This window comes from Balaenoptera ricei, chromosome 10 (genome assembly GCF_028023285.1).
Source record: "Balaenoptera ricei isolate mBalRic1 chromosome 10, mBalRic1.hap2, whole genome shotgun sequence".
Taxonomy (NCBI): Eukaryota; Metazoa; Chordata; class Mammalia; order Artiodactyla; family Balaenopteridae; genus Balaenoptera; species Balaenoptera ricei.
The window spans coordinates 101618158-101639830 of record NC_082648.1 but is presented as its reverse complement, the minus strand read 5'-3'; the positions used below and the strand labels follow the sequence as shown (position 1 = coordinate 101639830).

At 44.7% G+C, this 21673-nt stretch overlaps 1 protein-coding gene across 1 annotated transcript in view; it reads left to right on the top strand.

Moving 5' to 3' along the window:
• SHISAL1 (shisa like 1) overlaps positions 1-9130 on the top strand; it is an 81529-nt gene extending 72399 nt beyond the window's left edge. Inside the window, exon 5 of the mRNA XM_059937129.1 lies at positions 2945-9130. Coding sequence (XP_059793112.1) covers position 2945 — 1 coding nt within the window. The 3' untranslated portion in view covers positions 2946-9130. The remainder of the gene's footprint in view (positions 1-2944) is intronic.
• The last annotated feature ends 12543 nt before the right edge of the window (positions 9131-21673 follow it).

The following is a 21673-nucleotide window of genomic DNA, read 5'->3' as shown; positions in this document are numbered from 1 at the left end:
ATAAGTTTTTAAAAATACACACACATACTATGTTATTAATTAGGTTATTTGGCTCTCTACACCTTATTTATGTTTTTGTCAACTTAATCTGTGAGGGACTGAGAGAGGTGAATTAAAATGCACCAATATTAACATACTCTTTTTCTTCCTACATTTTCAGATTTCTGGCTCTATGAATGTTGAGGCTATGTTATTTGGTGCAAAGACACTTATTACTTTAAGTCCTCATGGTGACTCTCATCCTTGATCCCCACACAATGCCTTCTTTTCTCATTCTCTATTTCTTGCCCTGACTTCAGCTTTGTCTAACATTCAGATCAAGACCCCTGGTTTCTCTTGGTTTGCACTTGTTTTGTTTCTGCCCATTCTTTCTTGTGTAATTGTGGCAAAACACATAACAAAATTTACCATTTTAACCACTGTACCATTCAGTGGCATTAAGTACATTCACACTGTTGTACAACCATCAGTACCATCCATCTCCAAAACTTTTTCATCATCTACTCATCCTATTATATGAAACCTTTCTGAATTATTCTACCTTCAGTAGATTTTGCTTGTAATCCAGTCTGAGTCTTTTTTTTTTTCAGCAAGTGTGTATGGCTCATTAACATTTACTAATATGGCAGCTACATTTAGTCTTAGTTCTGTCATCATAGTTTATGACATGCTTTCTGCTTTTATAGCTTTTGTGGGGGTTGTTAATTTTCACCATATGGTCTCTGTTTTCTTTGTTTTATTTTTTGTGTATATATCTTCTGACAATTTGGAAAGCTGTGTTTTTCATCCCATAGTTATCTTCATAATTATACTGTCATATGATACCCTTAATCCTCTATTTCTTTAGACAATGTTTATTTTCTCCCTACTATGAATGATGCCCAAGTTAGAACATATCTACTCTCCCTCCCCTTCTCTCACTTCCATCAAATGATTTTAGTTGATTATATTATATTAGTTTTTCCATTTACCTTTGTACCTCTAATGTTATTTCCATCTGATTTTTTGGACTCCCAACTGTAAACAAATAAGACATAGTTTACATATATTACCTCCCTCTTTCTGACCTCCACCCTCCCTACTATAGTTTATATTGGTTCTCTGTTTTCTTTTTTTGTTCTTTTCTATAACAGTCACAGTACATTAGTTTCAGACATAGTCCTACAGTTAAATAGATTCTTATTGCTAGTGCTCTTGCCAGAGTTGCTCTATTTACCCTTCATTATCCTAAGGTATAGGATATTATCCTTTATTATCCTCTATGTATCCTCTGTTAATTTATGCAAGAAGGGCTCATGGGAGCTATAATTCAAAAATGTGTTTTAAAAGTTTTTCTGTTGACTTTATATTTAAAATCGGGTTCATCTGGGCTTTAAATTCTTGCTTCATTCATTCATTCAACAAAGACTTATTATGTGTACCAGTTACTGCTCCAGACCCTGGCAATACAAAAATGAACACAACACACAAATACCTTGACCCTCATGTAGCTTATTTTCTAGTTGGGAGAGACAAACAATAAGCTAGACCAGTAAATAAAATATTTGGTGTACTGGATGGAGAATGATAGAGCAGGTGATGGGGGACCACAGAATCTGTCACCCAGAGCCCAGTGATGCAGAATGGGGTGTTGACTCTGCCATTTGGAGTATCAAGCCCTCTGGAAAGATGGACTTTGTTGGCTTAGCCCCTCCATTAACTTCCCCCCTTGCCCCTGGAACACACTGGAGTTTGGTGGAAGATGGTTTATCTGTTAGTAGCTGTAATCAGATACAAGTTGCAGAAACCCAGCTACAATGGTGTGGAGGTGGGAAATCTGGGGCTGCCACCAGAACCAGGTTTCTCCCTGCTTCCCAGTCCAGCCACATTAGTGAAAGTCCTTTGTTCTCATGCTCTCCCTCTGGATCCATGTCCCCTTCCCAGTAGACTTCCACTTGCATAGCATTGGCCAGAGTGGGTATGTGACCACTCCTGTCTGCAAGGGAGTATGGGAAGGTGAATATTTGTGACTGGGTAATTGCCCCTATAAATGGCTATAGGACAGGGGATTCACTGTGTATGCCAGTGATGGAGTTTGTATTTCTGTTCCTCATTATCCTTGTTTGGAGGTGATCTCAAGAGGAGAAAGAACAAAGGCAACTCATCTCTGCCAATCAAAGCTGTAAGTGCCCCGTTCGCTGGTGTTTACACTCCTGACCTTATCCCAGTGATCTCGTGACCTGTCCATGTGCCAGGAGTGTCCTGGTTTCCTCTCCATGGCTTTGTATGATATGGTCCTATCCAGTGGTGTGACACCAAGATTCACAATGGTTCTTTTTATTATTATGAGTGTTATCTGTATCTGTTCTTAATATTTTCTAGTTTGTTATAACAAGGGTGACCATCTGGTTTATCATCCAAAGTAGAGTACTTTTGAGGCTGAAGAGGCAACAATATTAAAAATTATGTCAGAACCATAAGTATTAACTGGGACTGTCCTAAGCCAAGACATATAATCCCCCTGGTAACCGCTGAGGTAAAAAAACACTGTTGGTTTTGTAAGTTGATCTGGTTTTGTCTTACAGATTGAAAACTGTATCTTTGTATCTGCACTCGCTGTTCTAATAATTAGCCTGTTGGTTCTCTTGGGTTTTCTATGTACGTGATCTGCCAATAATGGTAATTAGGGCTCTTCTAGTCCACTCCTGACACTCTATGCTCTTTTCTTGTCTTATTGCTTGGGCCAGGGGCACTAGTGCTGTATGAAACCACAGTGATAGCAGACCTGCTTGTCTTGCTTCCAGCCTTAAAGTCAAACAGGTCTCAATATCTAGAAGACAAAAAAATGTCACGTGCTCAGAGAAAAACCTGGCTTCTCCTGGAACTGAGGTCAGAGAGAAATGTCCCCAGTGCATCCCCATGGAGGAGACACCATGTGATACTTTGTTCCCTTCTGCTTCCCTAGAAAACCCTTTTGCCGTGCCTCAGGATGGGGGAGGTGAGACCCAAGGCACCTGGCTCAACCTCCGAGAAGTACCACTTCAAGACGTCAGGGAGAGCCAAGACGGCCACGGCGGTGGCAGAGGAGAAAACGCTGCCTGTGCCCGAACCCTTCCTCGGACTTCTAACACTACGAGCAAACTCAGGGGTGGGGGCTGGGTGCAGGGAGGGGCTTCTGAGCCACCCGTCCGCAAGCAATAGTCCCATTTTGGGCCGGTGGCTTCTGAGAGGTGGCGCCATGGTGGACTCAGGATGACCGACACAGCTGCCCTGGCCGAGTGAAGCCGGGAGGATTCAGGCCATGTGTCGTACCCATGCGTGGTTCCCTTGCCCCCTCCAGTAGTGGCCTGTGGGCCTATCTGTGTCAGAATATTGAATGTGAGTGTGTGTGTGTGCGTGTGCGTGTGCGTGTGTGTGTGATCAGGGGTATCCTTTTTGTTTGTTTGATTGGTTTTATTGGGGTCCCCCCAAGTTCTCTGATGGGCCTGAGTCACCTTGTGCTGGGGGTCTGGCCCAGCGTCCGGGCTCCAGCTTCTTGCTGCAGATGTGAGCCAGATGGAGTTGGTAAGCACAGGGCACAGCCCCACTGTGTCTCAGGGGGTGCTGGGGATGCGAAATGCCGGTGGGGTTTCGTTCTTATGGAATTTGTTCCCATAATGATAGTGATAATGAGAGACACGTCTCAGGCCATCCTCGGGGCAGGCACTAGATTATCTTCACGTAAGCCCTCTCTCATCACCTGGGAGGTGGGTGGGATGAACTCCCTGCAGAAATGGCCCGTGTCTCACAGCCAGGAGGAGACCAGTCCTCAGTTTGACCTCAGAGGTATAAGAACCCAAAGTCCAAGCTCCCCAGCCCAGGGTACCCCCAACACAGTCCCTGGAGCATCTCCCCAGTGGCTTCTCAGTGGATGGGCCATCACCTAAGCTCTCCACCGTCGCTGCCCCATGACCCTGCTACACACGACACATTCTGGTTAAGCACCTACTGTCTGCCAGTCCTCTGCTGGGCGGCGATCGGGAAGGGAGATGAGTCAGGCTGGCCTCGTCCCTGCCCTGGGGGAGCCGCATCTGGTGGGAGAGCCAGACACACAGATCATTGCTGGACAGAGTGATGAGCACTATGGAAGTGCAGAGGGGAAGGTTCTAGAAGCCCTTCCCATTTAAGGCGGGACTTCCACAAAAACTTGGATGCCCGTAACATCTGTCCACAGAGCTCACCACCGCCACCACCCACCCCGCCAGCCCGGGGGCACACACACGGCAGGGCATGACCTAGGAAATGATCACATAAATCCCCGAGGGCCAAGGTGGCAGTGTAGACACCCTCATTCCCCTGGTGTTAGTGAAGCCAAAATCTCCCCCCAGCGCCCAGCTGGGTGGGCCCGGCTCCTCTGCTCGCATACCCTCACTCAGCAGGACCCAGTGTCTTCCACAGACCCTCTGCCCATCGGACGTGGCAGTGAGCAGGCAGGCCCCTGCTCGTGGTGCTGGTGTCCTAGCTGGGGGAGAGGACAGGGAAGAAATAAGCAGTGAATAAGGAAGGTAGCAATAGCAGTGAGCCCTAAGCCGAGAATTTGGTCAAAACAATGTTCGTGAGGGTCCTGTTGAGCTTGGGTGGTCTGGGAAGGGCTTTCTGAGCAGGCTAAGCCCAGCTCTGAATGATAAGCAAGAGCCAACCATGGACATTAAAGATAAAAGAGCATTCCAGGCAGAAGGAACAGCTAGTGCAAAGGCCCTGAGGCAGCAACCAGCTTGATGCTTTCAAGGAACCAAAAGAAATCCAGGTTGGCTGGGACACAGAGGAAGGGCGGAAAGAGAGGTGGGTGAGAGCCCAGATGCTGTGGTCCGCTGTGAGTCACCTTAGCCTGGAAAAACATAACACCCGCCCTTTGATAAAGCAGAAAGAAGTTTCTAGGGTGTCAAGCATTTTCCATCCAGCCTGGCCTTTCATCCTCTCAAAGCCCATAAAGAAGGGACTCTCCCCATTTCGTGGACCAGGATGCTGAGCCTCAGGTGGGTCAGGCGGCTTGCCCAAGGTCACACAGGCAAGCTGAGGAAGACCCGGACCCGTGGCTTGAGTCCCGTCTTCTCCAGGGCCCAGGTGTACAGCTTTGGCAGAGGCAATGTCAGAGAACCTTTGCTCGGGGTCTTGATTAGGGATAGGCGTGGCTTCCTTTACCCTGGACGCTGAGACATGCCAGGACCTGCCCCTGGGCCTTGCAGAGCAGCAGTTGCCCTGGAAGCGTGCTCAGCAGCTATTCAGCCCAGCTGGATCAGCACACACCTGCATCCCATGTGCATAGCCTCGGGGATCAGAGATCAGCACACACCCGCATCCCATGTGCATAGCCTCGGGGATCAGAGATCAGCACACACCCGCATCCCATGTGCATAGCCTCGGGGATCAGAGATCAGCACACACCCGCATCCCATGTGCATAGCCTCGGGGATCAGAGATCAGCACACACCCGCATCCCATGTGCATAGCCTCGGGGATCAGAGATCAGCACACACCCGCATCCCATGTGCATAGCCTCGGGGATCAGAGATCAGCACACACCTGCATCCCATGTGCATAGCCTCGGGGATCAGAGATCAGCACACACCTGCATCCCATGTGCATAGCTTCGGGAATCAGAGAAACCTGAGCGTTGGGGAGAGGCGTGTGGGCACAGAGCCAGATTCTGACGTCAGCTCTGCACTGAGACCAGTGTGACCTCAGGCAAGTCCTGCGCCTTCTCTGCCTTCACTAAAAGGAAGGGCTCAGACCAGGTGTTTTTAGGGGGCTTGCATCTCTGGCTTCCTGCAGTTCTGGGTGCTGCTCATGCAGCTGTTCTTACGGAGACGCTTCCTCTGCTGAGAAGGAGCTGGTGGCCTTGCCTCTCTGCCCCGAACACTAGAGCCAGAGGTCACTGTCACAGAGACCAGCAAGGGCTAGGGTTCCCCTGATCTGCATCCCTGGGCTTGAGAACTTGCAAGGCGCTGCTCCTGACTCCACCAGAGGTCTTTCCAGGAGCGACTGACGACCCCGTGGAGGTTGACTGTTGCAGCCGGGCTGGGGATCAGAATCCTCTGTTGTATGCAGGCGGCCCCTCATCGTGAAGCTCAGCAGACATCACAGACTTAGCAAACTGACACAGGGCAGCCTGGGATGCAGGGGACGGAGTGCAGAGACCCACAGCACTCGCTGCCCCTTCCCCGCTGGGTGGTATTGGGCAAATCGCTTCACCTCTCTGAGCCTCACCTGTCAAGTGTGTGGGCTGTTGGCGTGGGACGGAGTGGCTGAGGGGAGAGGGCAGCGTGCGTGGGTGTGAATGCCCATCTGAAAGGCACACCTGTGCGGTTCATTCCCTCTCGATGTCAAGGGCTCCTCAAAGCCCCTGGGACATGGGCCATCCCGACAAAAACCTGCCCCATACCTACCATGGCAGGCAGACGTGCCAATGAGTAGAGTGTCCCTGAGAATAAGATGCAGGGTAGTGACACGTTCAAGTAGAGATTTACAGAGTTAGTGTTTTTTAGTGACTCCCTAACCTGATTTTTCGAGCTGCCTAGTTTTACTTTTTACTGTGAGCTTCTGGCTATAACCACATAATTTGTAAAAATAACAATAATAATACTACGAAAAGAAAAACAAAAAGAAGAGAAAGAAGATGGCAATATATCCGCTGAGGAACTTGTCTTTGACTCCCTGTATTCGTAAGGACTTTTTCCCACTGGGAACTGTGTGTTATAACGAGCAGTTTTATGCTTTCCTTCTCATCTGTGTATAGCGTAATTGTGCGTTTTGGAATCTCTACGCAGAACCAATACCTGGTAGCACCCATGGGCCTCTCTGCCCCCACCTGAACCTCTGAGATCCCCCTGCACCTCAAGGAGCAGCCCGCTAGCGCAGAAGGGCCTGGGGCCGCCAGCTGCCAGCCCGACATCTGACGCTGACCGGGACCAATAGGAAACAGGCCTTAACTGAAAGCACACGCATGCACACACACACATGCACACATGTGATTCTGCAGGTAGATCCCGTCTCTCTGATAAGCCCGTCTCTGATGCTTTAGAGAAATAGCAGGTAGGCAGCTAGCATTCCTGGAGTGGTGGCATTTCCCCTCTTCATCCAAAAAACCCTTCAGGCAAATTCATCCCCAGGACTAGAAAGGAGGGCTTGGGGGCATCAGGGAAAACACAGCCAGGAATGGGGGTTAACAGGCTTCTGCTACCAAGAGATGCTTCTCAGCTCACCGTCAAATCAAAGGTCCCTTTAGGCCATTCCTGTCACATCGAGCCTGGCACCGTCTCCCATGCACCCAGCAGACCCCCCAGACCCCTGTCCACACCAGGCCGGTGTCCCGGCCCTCTGCTGTCCCTCCAGACCACGGTCCCTGCCCAGGCCCCGTCTCCTGGCTCCTCTGACACCCCATTTACTGTGTCTACTACTAGAGGTCGTGCCGTAAAAGAAGATTAGTTTCCCAGAGTCACAGACTTTTTAAAAATTGTTTATTGATTTATTTTCATTTTTTCAGCTTGGCTGATTGGTCCCCACCAATGGGAGGAGCCATGCCTTAGGCGGCCCTCAGAGGTGAATGTGCAGATTCCGCAGCGATCCAAGTTGACGTGATGGCCCCGAGAGGAGTTGCTGGGGGCATTTCATTGCAGACACGTCCGGGTGGGCCCCCCTCTCTGCGGCAACCTTGGGGGATTCTTATCTTACTGCTCACCTGGCGAGCATAGACAGCGTCTAGCTGTCGCCACAGGCCATCTGAAAGGTCAGCGGGGCAACCACCCACCCAGTGAGTGGGTGACACTCTGGTCACTGCCACCTGCAGCCCCAGAACTCACCACCAGGCTGGGGTGATGTCCTGTCCCCTCCAGAAAACAAACACGGCACACCTTCCGTCTGACCGATGCCACGCCAGGCTCCCCAGCCCTTCCTTACAGCACAAATGCAGCCCCAGATGGTGATTAAGTGAATGTATGCAGCTTTGGAGCCCGTGGCCTGAAAACTTGAATGTTGAGTTGAGCAGTCAGGTGAGATAGAAGATTCTAGAAATTCCATTTGTTCATGCATGCATTCATTCATCTATTCAACAAATATTTACCCAGTGCCCCTCCGGGAGCTGTTCCTGCTGTAGACAGAGATGTCAGGGAACATGCCGTGTCTGAGGGAGAGGCTGGGATCACCTGTGAAATGACTTGTTGTGCCTAACGGTTAGGAATGCTCAAATTCATAAGGAGAATAAGTGACCTTGGAGGTGGCATTGTCTCCCCCCTGCCCCGCCCCCAAGTTTTCAGTCCAAGATGCTGCCAGACAGTTGGTGCTAGATAGATGCTTGATGAGTGAGCAGCTTTGGCTATTAGTTACACTCTACCTAAAACTCCTATCTTCACGTCAAAACCCTGACCTGTTTGCCCTTGACAGACTGAAATTCAGGGCTGCTGCAGTGCCCACCTCCAGGGGGCACCGTTTCTATAGACTGTGCTGTGAACAGTGACCCCAGGGATGGTGCAGTGAGGTGCCCTGTGAATTGCCCTAAACTGCTCTCCGAAATGTGCAGGATCCCATCAAAGTCAGCGAACCCCAGGAAGGGTCACCGTGCACATGATCAAAACTTACAGATTACACGGCCTCTGTGGGCATCCAGTGTGGCCACAACTGGAACCAAACTGGTGTCCCCAAGAGAATCTCTTCTTAGAAACTCACCTCAAGTTCTCACCTCGGTTCCTTCCTGTCTCTTCCCCATCTTCTAGGTTAAAGCTAGTGGGATACGTCACTGTCAAATAACCAAACAGTCAGGGTTTGGGTGACGGGCAATAACTAAGTGGGGACAGCGAGAGTGGGGGGCTTTGTCACCCTGACAAGGTAGCACCTCCCACCAAGTTCGGATCAGCCGGACAAGGGCGCAGATACCATGGGACAGACTTGTCTTTCTCCTGTAAACCCCTACTTCACGTGAGCAGGCGTGGGGTCTCTCTGAGAGCTGATAACCGGGAAAACCAAAAACCAATAATATTCCTAATAATAATAATATAATGTAATAATAATAATAATAATAATGTGTTTTACACAGACTGCTGTTGCACTGCTTTTGTCTTTATATACAGTAGTTTTTATAAAGATGTCCTTAGGTTTTAATAAAGGAGTGTCACGTCAACTCTTCCCTGTATTAAAATTTGCTTTAATGTTTCAAAAATGTGCTCTGGGGAAGCTGCGCTCACATTTGTTGTCACTCTGTCGGGAGGGTGGATGACCAGGGCCTGGGGTCTCAGCTAAGGAGCTGCTGGGGTGGTGTTAGGGGCAGCTGATCACATGGGTCCCTCCGGAAAGCCTCAGAGGGTCCAGCCCAAGGGCAGATGGAGAGGCCTGATGGACACCACCTCCCAGAGGGCAAGAGCCAGGTCGGAAAGGAGACAGAGCCTCCAAAGGGGCACTGGCGGGCGGCAGGAGGGGCTGCAAGCCGCGGGCCGTCAGCGACAATTGCTGGGGATACAGCGCCGTCCCCTCGCAACCCCCCCCAGCACCACCCCCTTCCCCTGCACCTGAGGCTGGTGCAGCGTGAGAGCAGCTCTGCGGGTCAGTGTGTTTCCAGGCCTGGCTCAGAAGACAGGCCCCCAGTGGCTGAGTCCACCTCCAGCCGGTGGGTCCACGGCAGAGGAGCAGACCCCCTGCTCCAGCAGGGACAGACACACTTATCGGGCAAATAGGGGTTTTGCACCTCCAACAACTGTCGCCCAAGGGGGCCACGTTGGAGCCTCTCCGTCCAATCCTCAACCCCATTCCCAATTTGGCCAGAGCAGTGTCCCTCTGGGTCCAGCTCAGCTCAGAATTTCCGTCTTAAGTGCTAGTCAAACTCTTCCCGCCACCCCAAGGGACTTGAGTCCCATGGGATGGCGCAGACTCTCAGCACACACCCTCCCCCTCCCCAACACCACCAGCCTCATGGCTGGGGCAGAGGAAAAGGAGCAAGAAAAGGCCAGGGGGAGGGACAGGACTGACATCACTGCTTTGCTGGGGGCACGTTCTTGGGGCACGTTGAGGCTTCTTTGGAGAACCCCGTGGAGGTCTTCCATGCCCCTGTTTCCAGGCAAGGAGGACCGGGCCAGGACATAGCCACATGCACACACACACACACACACACACACTCTCACACACCTCCCTGCCTTGGCACTGGGGAGCGGACAGAATAACCTTCTGAGTGAAGATTGTGCTAGAAAGCTGCCTTCTCTCTCCCAGTTGTCCCTTACCCTGGGGCCGGGTCATTTCTGGCCCCAACTGCTGGCAGGGGTGACAACATGAGAAGGGCTCCAGATGCTTCAGGGTCTTGGGCACCCAGCCGAATGTCTCAGACTTGATTGTATGGGCAGTGGGGAGCCATGGGCAGGCTGGGGGCAAAGGGGAGACACCACCGGATCTATCCTGAGGAACAGCAGGATGTGAGCGTGGAAAGGATGCACTTCTGGGCAGGACTTCGTAAGCCGGTGGCCGTCAGCGACGGCGGATGCGCTGAGCATTGCTGGCTCCCACCCTGTTTGTTCAAGGACCTCCACAGTTTCCCTTTACATCCTTCCTCCCCTGCTCAGCTCCTGAGCCATTGGATACGGCCAGCTGGAGCTTTCACAGGAAGAAAGCACAGCCCATGGTTCTTACCAGACTAGCACTAGTTCCCCCCGGAGAGAAAGGTCTGCAGAAAGCAGGGGCCACCTGCCTCCACACCGTGACCAGGCCAAGGGGTCCTGCCAGGACTACCGTCTTCACTCCACACAGGCAAGGGGGCGACCACAAACCGAAGCATCCAGGCTCTCATCTGCACTGGGTCATGTCTCAGGATAGCGTATATTAACACATATATGTGGAATCATGTAGAAAAATGGTATACATGAACTTATTTGCAAAGCAGAAATAGAGACACAGACGTAGAGAACAAACGTATGGATACCAAGCAGGAAAGGGGGGCGTGGGATGAATTGGTAGATTGGGATTGACATATTGACACTGCTATATATATAATAGATAACTAATGAGACCACACTGTATAGCACAGGGAACTCTACTCAATGCTCTGTGGTGACCTAAATGGGAAAGAAATCCAAAAAAGAGGGGATATATGTATACGTATAGCTGATTCACTTTGCTGTACAGCAGAAACTAACACAACATTGTAAAGCAACTATACTTGTTTAAAAAAAAAAAAAAGATTCCATCCCCCGTTGCCTACACCATCCCCCTCAGTCCTGCATCCCGGATTTCCCCCTCTGCTGGGTCATTACCACCAGCGATCGAATATGTCTTCGTTTCACCCGTCTGAAAGGCGCGCTCCAACGTGCACCCCCCCATGATGCCAGATCAGGTCTTCAGACGCCGCCGCCCACCCCAGCCCCACCCTGAGAAAAGCTAGAAACCCTGGGTCACATGTATTTTTTAAAACTACCGGAGGGCATTAGAGAGCTGACAAGGTAGCGAAGAATTTTGAGTTCAAGGTCTGGGAGAAGACAGAAACTCAGAAAGATGAGGTCTGCACTGGGGGCTGCTTTTTCCCTGGGGACTTGCTGATTCTGAAAGAGGGGGATGAGAGGATGAGCCAGGTTTTCCAGCTTAGCAGGCTAGGGGGAGGGGGTCGGAGTCCAGGACTACTTGAGGGAGTGATGCGTAACCCCCACTTTGGATGGGGACCTCAAAGGCTGCACCCAGGAGTAAGGGTGGACCCCCCTTACACTCAGGTCCGCTTCACCTGCGGGCCCAGAGACACCCAAATCCTGAAATTGGATTAAGCGGATCCCAGATTGCTAGCACTCCCATGTAACTGATAGCACCATACGCTGATCTTCCTCCAGAGAGGTTTCATCACCCTAGACTTCAAAATATTTCTACTACAGACAATCTATCAGATCTCTTCTGTCTGTCACACCCTCAGAGGTAACCAGGCATACAGTGCAGCAATGTGCATAAGAAACAGCAGTCGTGGATCACAGGAGAGACCCACAGAAGTTCCAAAACAGCTGCACTTAATATGCTCAAAATGTATAAATTTATTTCTAAAAACTGAAAACCATAAAAATATAACACAGGAAAATTTTAAAGAACCAATTGGAAATTGTAAAAAATAAAAAGTATGATAACCAGACATAAGACCTCAATAAATGGGTTTAAAGGCAAATTAGATCGGAAACAAGGCGAGGATGTCTGCTCTCACCACTCTTATTCAGGATGGTGCTGGAAGTTCTAACCAGTGCAACGAAGGCAAGAAACGGAAATAAAAGGCATGAAGATGAGAAAGGAAGAATTAAAACTGTCCCTATTTGCAGATGATGTGATTGTCTACCAAAAAAAAAAAGGCAAGGAAGCTACAAAAAAGACTTCTAGAGCCAATAAGTGAGTTCATAAGATCATAGGTGAGCACACAAAAATCGATTGTATTTCTAGGTACTAGCGATGACGATATGAATGCTAAAATTATTACAATATCATTTACAATTTCTTTAAAAAATGAAAGTGTAGGTCTAAAAAAGCACATATACGAGTTTTATGCTAAAACTATAAAAAGCTGCTGAAATCAAAGAAGATCTAAATAAATGAGGAGGGGCTTCCCTGGTGGCACAGTGGTTAAGAATCTGCCTGCCAATGCAAGGGACACGGGTTCGAGCCCTGGCCTGGGAAGATCCCACATGTCACGGAGCAACTAAGCCCGTGCGCCACAACTACTGAGCCCACGTGCCACAACTACTGAAGTCTGTGCGCCTAGAGCCTGTGCTCCGCAACAAGAGAAGCCACGAAAATGAGAAGCCCACGCACCGCAACAAACAGTAGCCCCCGCTCACCACAACTAGAGAAAGCCCACGCACACAGCAACGAAGACCCAACACAGCCAAAAATAAGATGTACCTTGTTCATGGATTGGAAGACTCAACATAGTAGAGATGTCAGCTCTTCCCAAATTGATATATAAGGTTAACATAGCTTCTATCAAAATCCCAGGAAGATTTTCTGAAGACATATACAAGATTATTTTAAAATTTATATGAAAAGACAAAGGACTAGAAAAGCTAAAACAGTTTTGAAAAAGAAGAATAAAGTGGGAGGTGTCATTCTACCCAATTTCAAGACTTATTATAGAGCTAAAATAAACAACACTATATGGTGTTGGTGGAGGGACAGACACACAGATCTATGGAGCAAAATAGAGAACGCAGAAATGGACCCACACCAAGATGCCCAACTGGTTTTTGACAAAGGAGCAAAAGCAATTTGATGAGGGAAAGAGCATTTTCAACAAATGGTGCTGGAGCAAGTGGACATTCATAGAGAAAAAAAAAAATGGAATCTTGACCTAAGTACCTAAGTTTCATACCTTAAGGGAAAATTATCTCTCAGTGGATCATGGGTTTACATGTTTACTGCAAACGATAAAACTGTAGAAAAATTTGAAAGAGAAAATCTTCAGGATCTAGGGCTAGGCAAAGAAGCATGATTCTTAAAAGGCAAAAATTGATCAACTGGGCTTCATCATGATTAAAAACTTTGCTCTGTGAAAAACCCTGTTAACTAGATGAAAAGACGAGCTATAGACTGGAAGAAAATCTTTGCAAACTACTTAACCAACAAAGGACTAGTAGTTGGACTATATAAAGAACCCTCAAAAGTAGAAAGAAAAATATGGAATCATAATGTCATGCACCTGAAACTAATATAAAGTTGTACATCAATTATACCTTAATTTTTAAAATTTTTAAGAAAGAGTAACTTAAAAAAAATTTTTAAAGTAAACAGTAAAAAAAAAATCCAAGCAATCCTATTAGATATTAAGAAACATTTTACGAAAGAGGATCTCCAGAAGACAAATAATTTTGATGAAGTCCAATTTATCTATTTTGTATTCTGTTGCTTGTGCTTTTGGCTTCATATCTAAGAAACCATTGCCTAATCTGAGATCAGGACGATTTATCCCTATGTTTTCTTCTAAGAGCTTTACAGTTTTAACTCTTACATTTAGGTCTTTGAACCATTTTGAATTAATTTTATGTATGGTGAGGTAGGGGTCCAACTCATTCTTTTGCTTGTGGACATCCAGTTGTCCCAGCACCATTTGTAATTGTCTTGGCACCCTTGTCAAAAACTAACTGATCTCAAATATGAGGGTTTATTTCTGGACTCTCAATTCTAGTCTATTGATTGATATGTCCATCCTTATGCCAGGACCACAGTTTTGATTAGCAGCTTTGGAGTGAGTTTTGTAATTGGGAAGTTTGAGTCCTATGATTTTGTTCTTCTTTTCCAAGATTGTTTTGGCTATTACGAGTCCCTTGCATTTCCATATGAAATTTAAGTTCAGCTCGTCAATGTCTGCAAAGGTGCAAGCTGGGATTTTGATAAGGATTTTGTTGAATCTATATTTCAGTTTGGAGTATTGTCATCTTAAAAATATTGTCTTCCATTAAGACTTCCAATATTAAGTATTTTAAAACATGGGATGTCTTTCATTTATTTAGGTCTTCTTTAATTTCTTTCAATAATGCTTTGCAGTTTTCAGGGTGTAAGTTTTGCACTTCTTTGGTTAAATACAGACAACAACAAATAAGTACATGAAAAGATGTTTAAAATCATTAGCCATTACGGAAATGCAAATCAAAACCACCATGTGATACCATTACACACCTATTAGAATAGCAAAAATTAAAAATAGTGACAAATGCTGTTAAGGATGTGAAAAAATTGGAACCATCATACATTGCTGGTAGGATTATAAGATGGTATAGTCACTCTGGGAAACAGTTCAGCAGTTTCTTTAAAAACTCAACGTACAACTACCACACAACCCAGCAGTTGCGCTCCTGGACATTTATTCCAGGTAAATTAAAACTGATGTTCTCACAAAAACCTGTATGTGGATGTTGATAACAGCTTTATTCATAATACCCCCAAACTTGGAAAGTATCCAAATGCTCGTCAACTGGTGGCTGGTTAGACAAACTGTACATCCACATTGTGTGATACTACTCAGCAATAAAAAGGAAGGAATTGCTGATGTGTGCAGTGAGCTGGTTGAAGCTCCAGAGAATTATGCTGAGTGAAAAAAAAAAAGCCAATCTCACAAGGCTACATGCTGTATGATTCCATTTATTTAACATTCTTGAAATGACACAATTATAGAAGTAGAGAACAGATTAATGGTTTTCAGGGATTAAGGAAGAGGTGAAGGCAGGAGGGATGTGGATGTAGCTATAAAAGGGTAACAGGAGGAATCCTTGTGGTGATGGAAATGTTATGTATCTTGACTGTATCAAGCTCAGTGTCCTCTTTGTGATATTGTAATATAGTTTTTGCAAGAAGCTGCCGCTGGGGAAAACTTGGTAAAGGGATCTCTCTGCGTTACTTCTTACAATTGCTTGTGATATACAAGTATCTCAAAAGGAAAAAGTTTAATTTAAAAAAGCAAATTAGATGCAGCAGAAGAGAAAATTAATGAACCGTAAGATGTATTAGCAGAAAGTACCCAGAATAAAGACCATGGAGACAAAAGGATGGAAAACAGAAAAGCATTTAGCAGTCAGAGGAAACATGTAACTGACATGTACTGTAGTTCCAGAAGGAGAAGTGAAAGAGAATGGAGAAGAAATAATATTTGAAGAGATAAACAGATGAGAAATTTCCACAATTGATTAAAGAAACCAAGCCACAGGTTCAAGAAGCCCTATTAAACTAAATCAGAAGACAGAGAAAATCTTTTAAGTATGGCCAGAAAAAAAGAGCAGGAATGAGGGGGAGGCAAAGGGGAGAGGGAGAAAGATTACCTTCAAAGGAGCACAATTAGACAGACTGCAAACTTTACAGCAGAAGTAATGAAAACCAGAAGACAAGAGATTCATATTTTTGATGTACTAGAAGAAAGTAACTGCCAACTCAGAATTCTAAGCCCAGTAAAATTATCTCTCAAGAATGAAGGTAAAAATATGATATTTTTAGAAAAATTAAAATTGAAAGAATTCATTACTAGTAAATCAGATGAAAAATCAGTAATATGGAAGACTTGAACATGATTAAGAAATCTGCCAAATGGACATATACCAAACAATGCATCCAACAGATATAAAATACACATTTTTTCCCCAAGCAGACACAGAACCTTTGTGAAAAGTTACCATATACCAGATAATTAAGCAACTTTCTACCAACCTCAAAGGACATTATTTGACCACAATGCCATTAAGATAAAAATCTATGAAGAAAAAAATAACTACAAAATTCCCACTTGTTTGGAAAATAAATAGCCTAAGGTCAAAGAAGAAATCATAATTGAAATTAGAAAATATTTGAGCATAAAAGAAATGATACTATTATAACGTATGTGGTGCAGTTAAATTGGTGCTTAAAGGGAAATTTAAGCTTAAGAGCATATATTGGTAAATAAATCAAAGAAGATCTAAATAAATGAGGAGACATACTGTTTTCATGGATTGTACAACAACATGGTAAAGATATCAAGTCTCCCCAAATTGATATACAAATTTAACTGACTGAAAACTAATGATTTAGCTGTACTTTCCACAAATTAAAAATAGGATAGTCAAATAAACACAAAGGAAAAGGAAAAGAACAATGAATATAAATATAAAATTAATGAAAAAGAAAATAAACATAACAGAGAATCAGCAAAGCCAAGTGCCAGCACCCTGGGGAAAAAAAGTTAATAAAATTGATAAGTTCTTGGTAAACATCATCGAGAAAAAAAAAAGAAGACACAAATTCCCAATATCAGAAATTAAAAAGAAGATACCACAGCACATCCAGAAAACATTAAAAAAATGAGACAGTTATGAAAAATTGTATCCAAAACATTTGAAGACTGAAAACAAATGGATAATATTCTTTTAAAAATTATAAATTCCCAAAACTGATACTGGAAAAATAGAAATTGAAGAACCCTATATTTATTAAATAAATTGACTCTTTCCCAATAAGAAAACTCCAGGCCTTGCAAATTCAACCAAACATTTACAGAAGAAATAATACCAATCTTACACGAGGTCTTCTAGAGAACAGGAAAAAATGTATAAAATGAATATAAAAGAGTATAAAATGGCCTCAACTCATTTTATGAGGCGGATTTACCCTGATACCAAAACCTGACAAAGTGAGTCTCCGTCATCAACATAGATGCAAAAATTTCAATCAAAAGATAGCAAAGGAAATGCAGCACAACCTAATCAGGGGTATCCCAGAAGTGTCATGTTGGCTTAACATCCAAAAACAATAAATATAATCCACAGCATTAGCATTTCAAAGAGAAAAATATATGATCACTTCAATAGACACATAAAAAAATATAACATTCGGGCTTCCCCGGTGGCGCAGTGGTTGAGAATCCACCTGCCAATGCAGGGGACATGGGTTCGATCCCTGGTCCGGGAAGATCCCATGTGCCGCGGAGCAACTAAAGCTCATGTGCCACAACTACTGAGCCTGTGCTCTAGAGCCCATGAGCCACAACTCCTGAGCCCACGTGCCGCAACTACTGAAGCCCGTGCGCCTAGAGCCCATGCTCCACAATGAGAGAAGCCACTGCAATGAGAAAGCCCGCGCACCGCAACAAAGAGTAGCCCCCGCTCACCGCAACTAGAGAAAGCCTGCGCACAGCAACAAAGACCCAACGCAGCCATAAATAAATTAATTAAATAAATTTAAAAAATATATATATATATATATAACATTCAATACCCGTTTGAGCTTGAAAATGCTATACAAGCTGGGAGTACGAGGGAACTTTCTTAAAACAGACGACAGACACCCATGAAAAACTTACAGAAAACATCTTACAGGTCTTAATGCTTGAAATATTGAAAGTTTTCCTTTCAGAACAGGAACAAGACCACAATACCTGCTATCACCACCTCAATCCAACATTGAACATGAAACCCTGGCAGCACCGTAAAGCAAAGACAAGGAATAAAAGGTGGAAGGATGGGAATGGAAGAAATTAAAATGTCACCTTTCAAGATGATATAATTATACAGGTAGAAAATCCAAAATAACCTAATTTAAATTAAACCCAGTGGCTAAGCATAAAAAAAACCCCAAAAAAACAAAAACCCATATCTCATTCAAGCAAAATCGAATATGTGTTGGTGAGACTCTCCTTCCATACACCACTCTGGGACCTAGGCACCCTTCTGTCCACCAGCATCTCATCTTGTGGTCTCCAGGGTCGCCATGGCAAGAAAAGACAGAGTGTAAGTGTAGCTCTGCAGTTCTTCAACAATTTGGCTCGGAAGTAATAGGTGTCACTTCCACTCACATTTCATTGGTTGGAACTAGCCACATAGCCCCACCTAACTACCTGGGAACTGGGAAGTGCTGTCTTCCCTGGTCCCCAAATATTCAAGTCACACACCTTCCCCAACTGCCATGGGTCTCCGAATCCAGCTTGAAATCTCAGATCTTCGAGTGAGTGGCTGCGTGGTGCTTTCCAGGGGTTCTGTACCTGCCTCCTCTTGGTCTGGAGTTCTTTGAACTAAAATGTTGCCTGCCATATCAGTAAAGCAAGGATGTTGCACCATCAAGCCATCACATTACAGCCACCCCGACGGTGGGCCCTGAGGGGACTCAGGATAGAAACAAGATGCCCACCAGCTAGCAGTCAACTGCCTCAGCCAACCACGACGGTGCACCCTGAGGAGACTCAGGATGAGAAAGCACAGGATGCTGGCCCCATGTAGCTGAGGTGCATATCAAAGGAATGATTTCAAAGAAGATGTGGCACATACATACAATGGAATATTACCCAGCCATAAAAAAGGATGAAATAATGGTATTTGTAGCAACATGAATGGGCCTAGAGATTATCATACTAAGTGAAGTAAGTCAGACAAAGACAAATATCATATGATATCACTTGTATGTGGAATCTAAAAAAAATGATACAAATGAACTTATTCACAAAACAGAAACCGACTCACAGACTTTGAAAACAAACTTATGGTTACCAAAGGGGAAACGTTGAGGGGGAGGGATAAATTAGGAGTTTGGGATTAACATATACACACTACTATGCATGAAATAGATAACCAACAAGGACCTACTGTATAGCACAGGGAACTCTACTCAATATTCTGTAATAACCTACATGGGAAAAGAATCTGAAAAAGAATGGATATATGTATATGTATAACTGAAGCACTTCGTTGTATACCTGAAAATAACTAACACAACACTGTAAATCAACTGTACTCCAATATAAAATAAAAATTAAAAAAAATTTTTTAAAAAGGAATGATTTCAGTAAGCCCAGACTCTTGCATCTTCCTGTACATAGAAAAGCGCTAAATTCCTTAACTTGAGATATCTGGCGTTCTTTTACAGTAATCCTTTGATGTTCTGACTACCTGGTCTTTTGTGGCAAAAACTCCTATATATCTTGGCTCCCCGCTTGCCTCTTCAGAAGAGTTTCTCAGCTTTATCTGCGAGGCTGTGTTCCAGGCTTGAAGTCCTCAGAATGTTCACTGAATAAAACATAATTCTCAACTATTAGGTTGTGCATTTTTTTTCAGTCGACGATCTACAAACTGAAAGAGACATTATCGGCCTCCTGTACAGACACCAATGTTCACTGATGGGGCGGGTCAGGACAACTGAGGTCAACACTTCCACATGGAAATGGGAAGAATGGAGGTAGGGCCATTGCTCTGTAGTAATTCTGAAACGCTGCTGGGTGGACATTGTCAAGGCCCCCACCATGCTGCCCCATCATCTCCCTTAGCCACGTCTGAAGTGGACATAGGCGACCATGCCATCCCTGGGGACCATGAAACTCTCAGCTGCCGTCTGCCCAGGGACGGCTGGGGACGCAAGGCTTGTTTTAAGTCAAGAACAGTCAAAGCCTTATTTTAGTCCAAGCTTTGGGTTTCTTTCACAACAGGATTTCCTTAAAAACATAGTAAGCTTCCAATTTATTTGTTTCCAATGAGTTCCATGTTCCATACCTCCACCCAAAACTTCTTTTTGAGATATTGATCTCAATTTTGCTTATCTGCCTTTTTGCCCCTAAGTCTCACTCACTCACAATATAATGGCAGCTACTTTGAGTCTATTGGGACCTTTTTTAATCTGCTTTTTGCCCTGAGGTAGTTTGAGCCTTTGATGTTCAATGGCTTTCTGGATGCTGTATCAAGTTATTTCTGGCTTTCCAATTTTGCTAAGCCCTTAATTTCTGGAATTTCTCTGTTCTCTTTATTCCTGGTTACAAATTAACCACTTCCTTCCTGAATTCATGCAAAATCTTTTTGAGGGTAGTCAACAGCCAAGACACACTTATAATACCCTGCTTTCTCACCTCTTGTTTTAGTGTTCAAGCTCATTTGGCTATAAATTAATGCAGACTGATTGAAGTAATGTGTCAGCATTTATAACCTGGATTGCCTACACCCACCCTCCAGTATCAGTTTCCTTGGTGCCAACCACCAGCCACTAAGCTAATGCCATGTATCTTAGCTTTTAAATGCAGCAACATCAATTATTAGTCAGGACAGGATAAACTATGCTGAGTTCAAAACAAAAGGTTATTTATCCTTCATGCAAAGATGATGCAATCAGGCAATGCTCCAGGGGAACCCTCCTCCATAAAGTGACTCAGGGATCCAACTGCTTTCATTTGGTGTCTCCACAGTTTCAACACAGAGCCTCCCTGTGGTAAATGCACTGAAAGGGACATAGCAAGATAAAGGAAGCTCTCTTAATGACCTCATGCCAGAAACAGTGTTATATATTGTATTCCTAAAACCCCCCAAATGAAAACCTACTATAAAGACACTAGAATCAAATCAACATGCTGTTGGCTTGAGAACAGACAGATTAGAATAAAGAAATATATGTAAGTATATTTGATAACAAAAATAATATTTCAATACAATGGGGAATTATTAATACATAACTATTATTATTGTTTTACTAAACCACAAATATTTCCAAATTATACTAACATGACTAGCTACCGATCAGAAAAAAATAAAACTGGACTCCTATTTTAGCCATATGTAAAAATAAACTTCATATTAAAGACCTAATAAAAATGCAGCAAGAAATTCTAAAGGGTTGTATGAACACTCTCAGTGGAGAGAAATGTACCACACCAAGACCAGATGCCCGGTAGCTATAGAAGGAATGATAAACAGTTAGTAATATAAAAATTAATTTTTCTATGACAAAAGATAACACCAAGTCAATAGGTGAACAAGAGATTTAAACACAGAGAACACATATAAGGTTTACATCTAATTTACAGAGAGCATACAGAAATTGGCAGAAAGGGAATAAACAATCCAACAGGGAAAAAAAGGGACACCAAGAGGCAATTCACAGAATGAATCCAAATGGCAACAAACATACGAAAAGACCTTCACTCACACCGGTATGGGGGAGGGGAGCAAAGTGAAATAACGATACCACTTTACATCAGACGACAAAAAATAAATCTATAAATCTATGGTTAGCAGCTGTATGGGAAAAGGATACTCACGCACTGATGCGAGAAAGGAGAGTTGTTATAATGGTTGTTGAAAGCAACCTGAAAATATCTATTAACATTACATACACCCTTTGACCTGGCATGGATGGAATGGAATTCCTTGTTGGAATGGAAATAAAATGATGCCTATTGACAGAGGACAGAATCGGTGGTATGTGGCCAAGTGAGAAACAACCCACCCTCCAG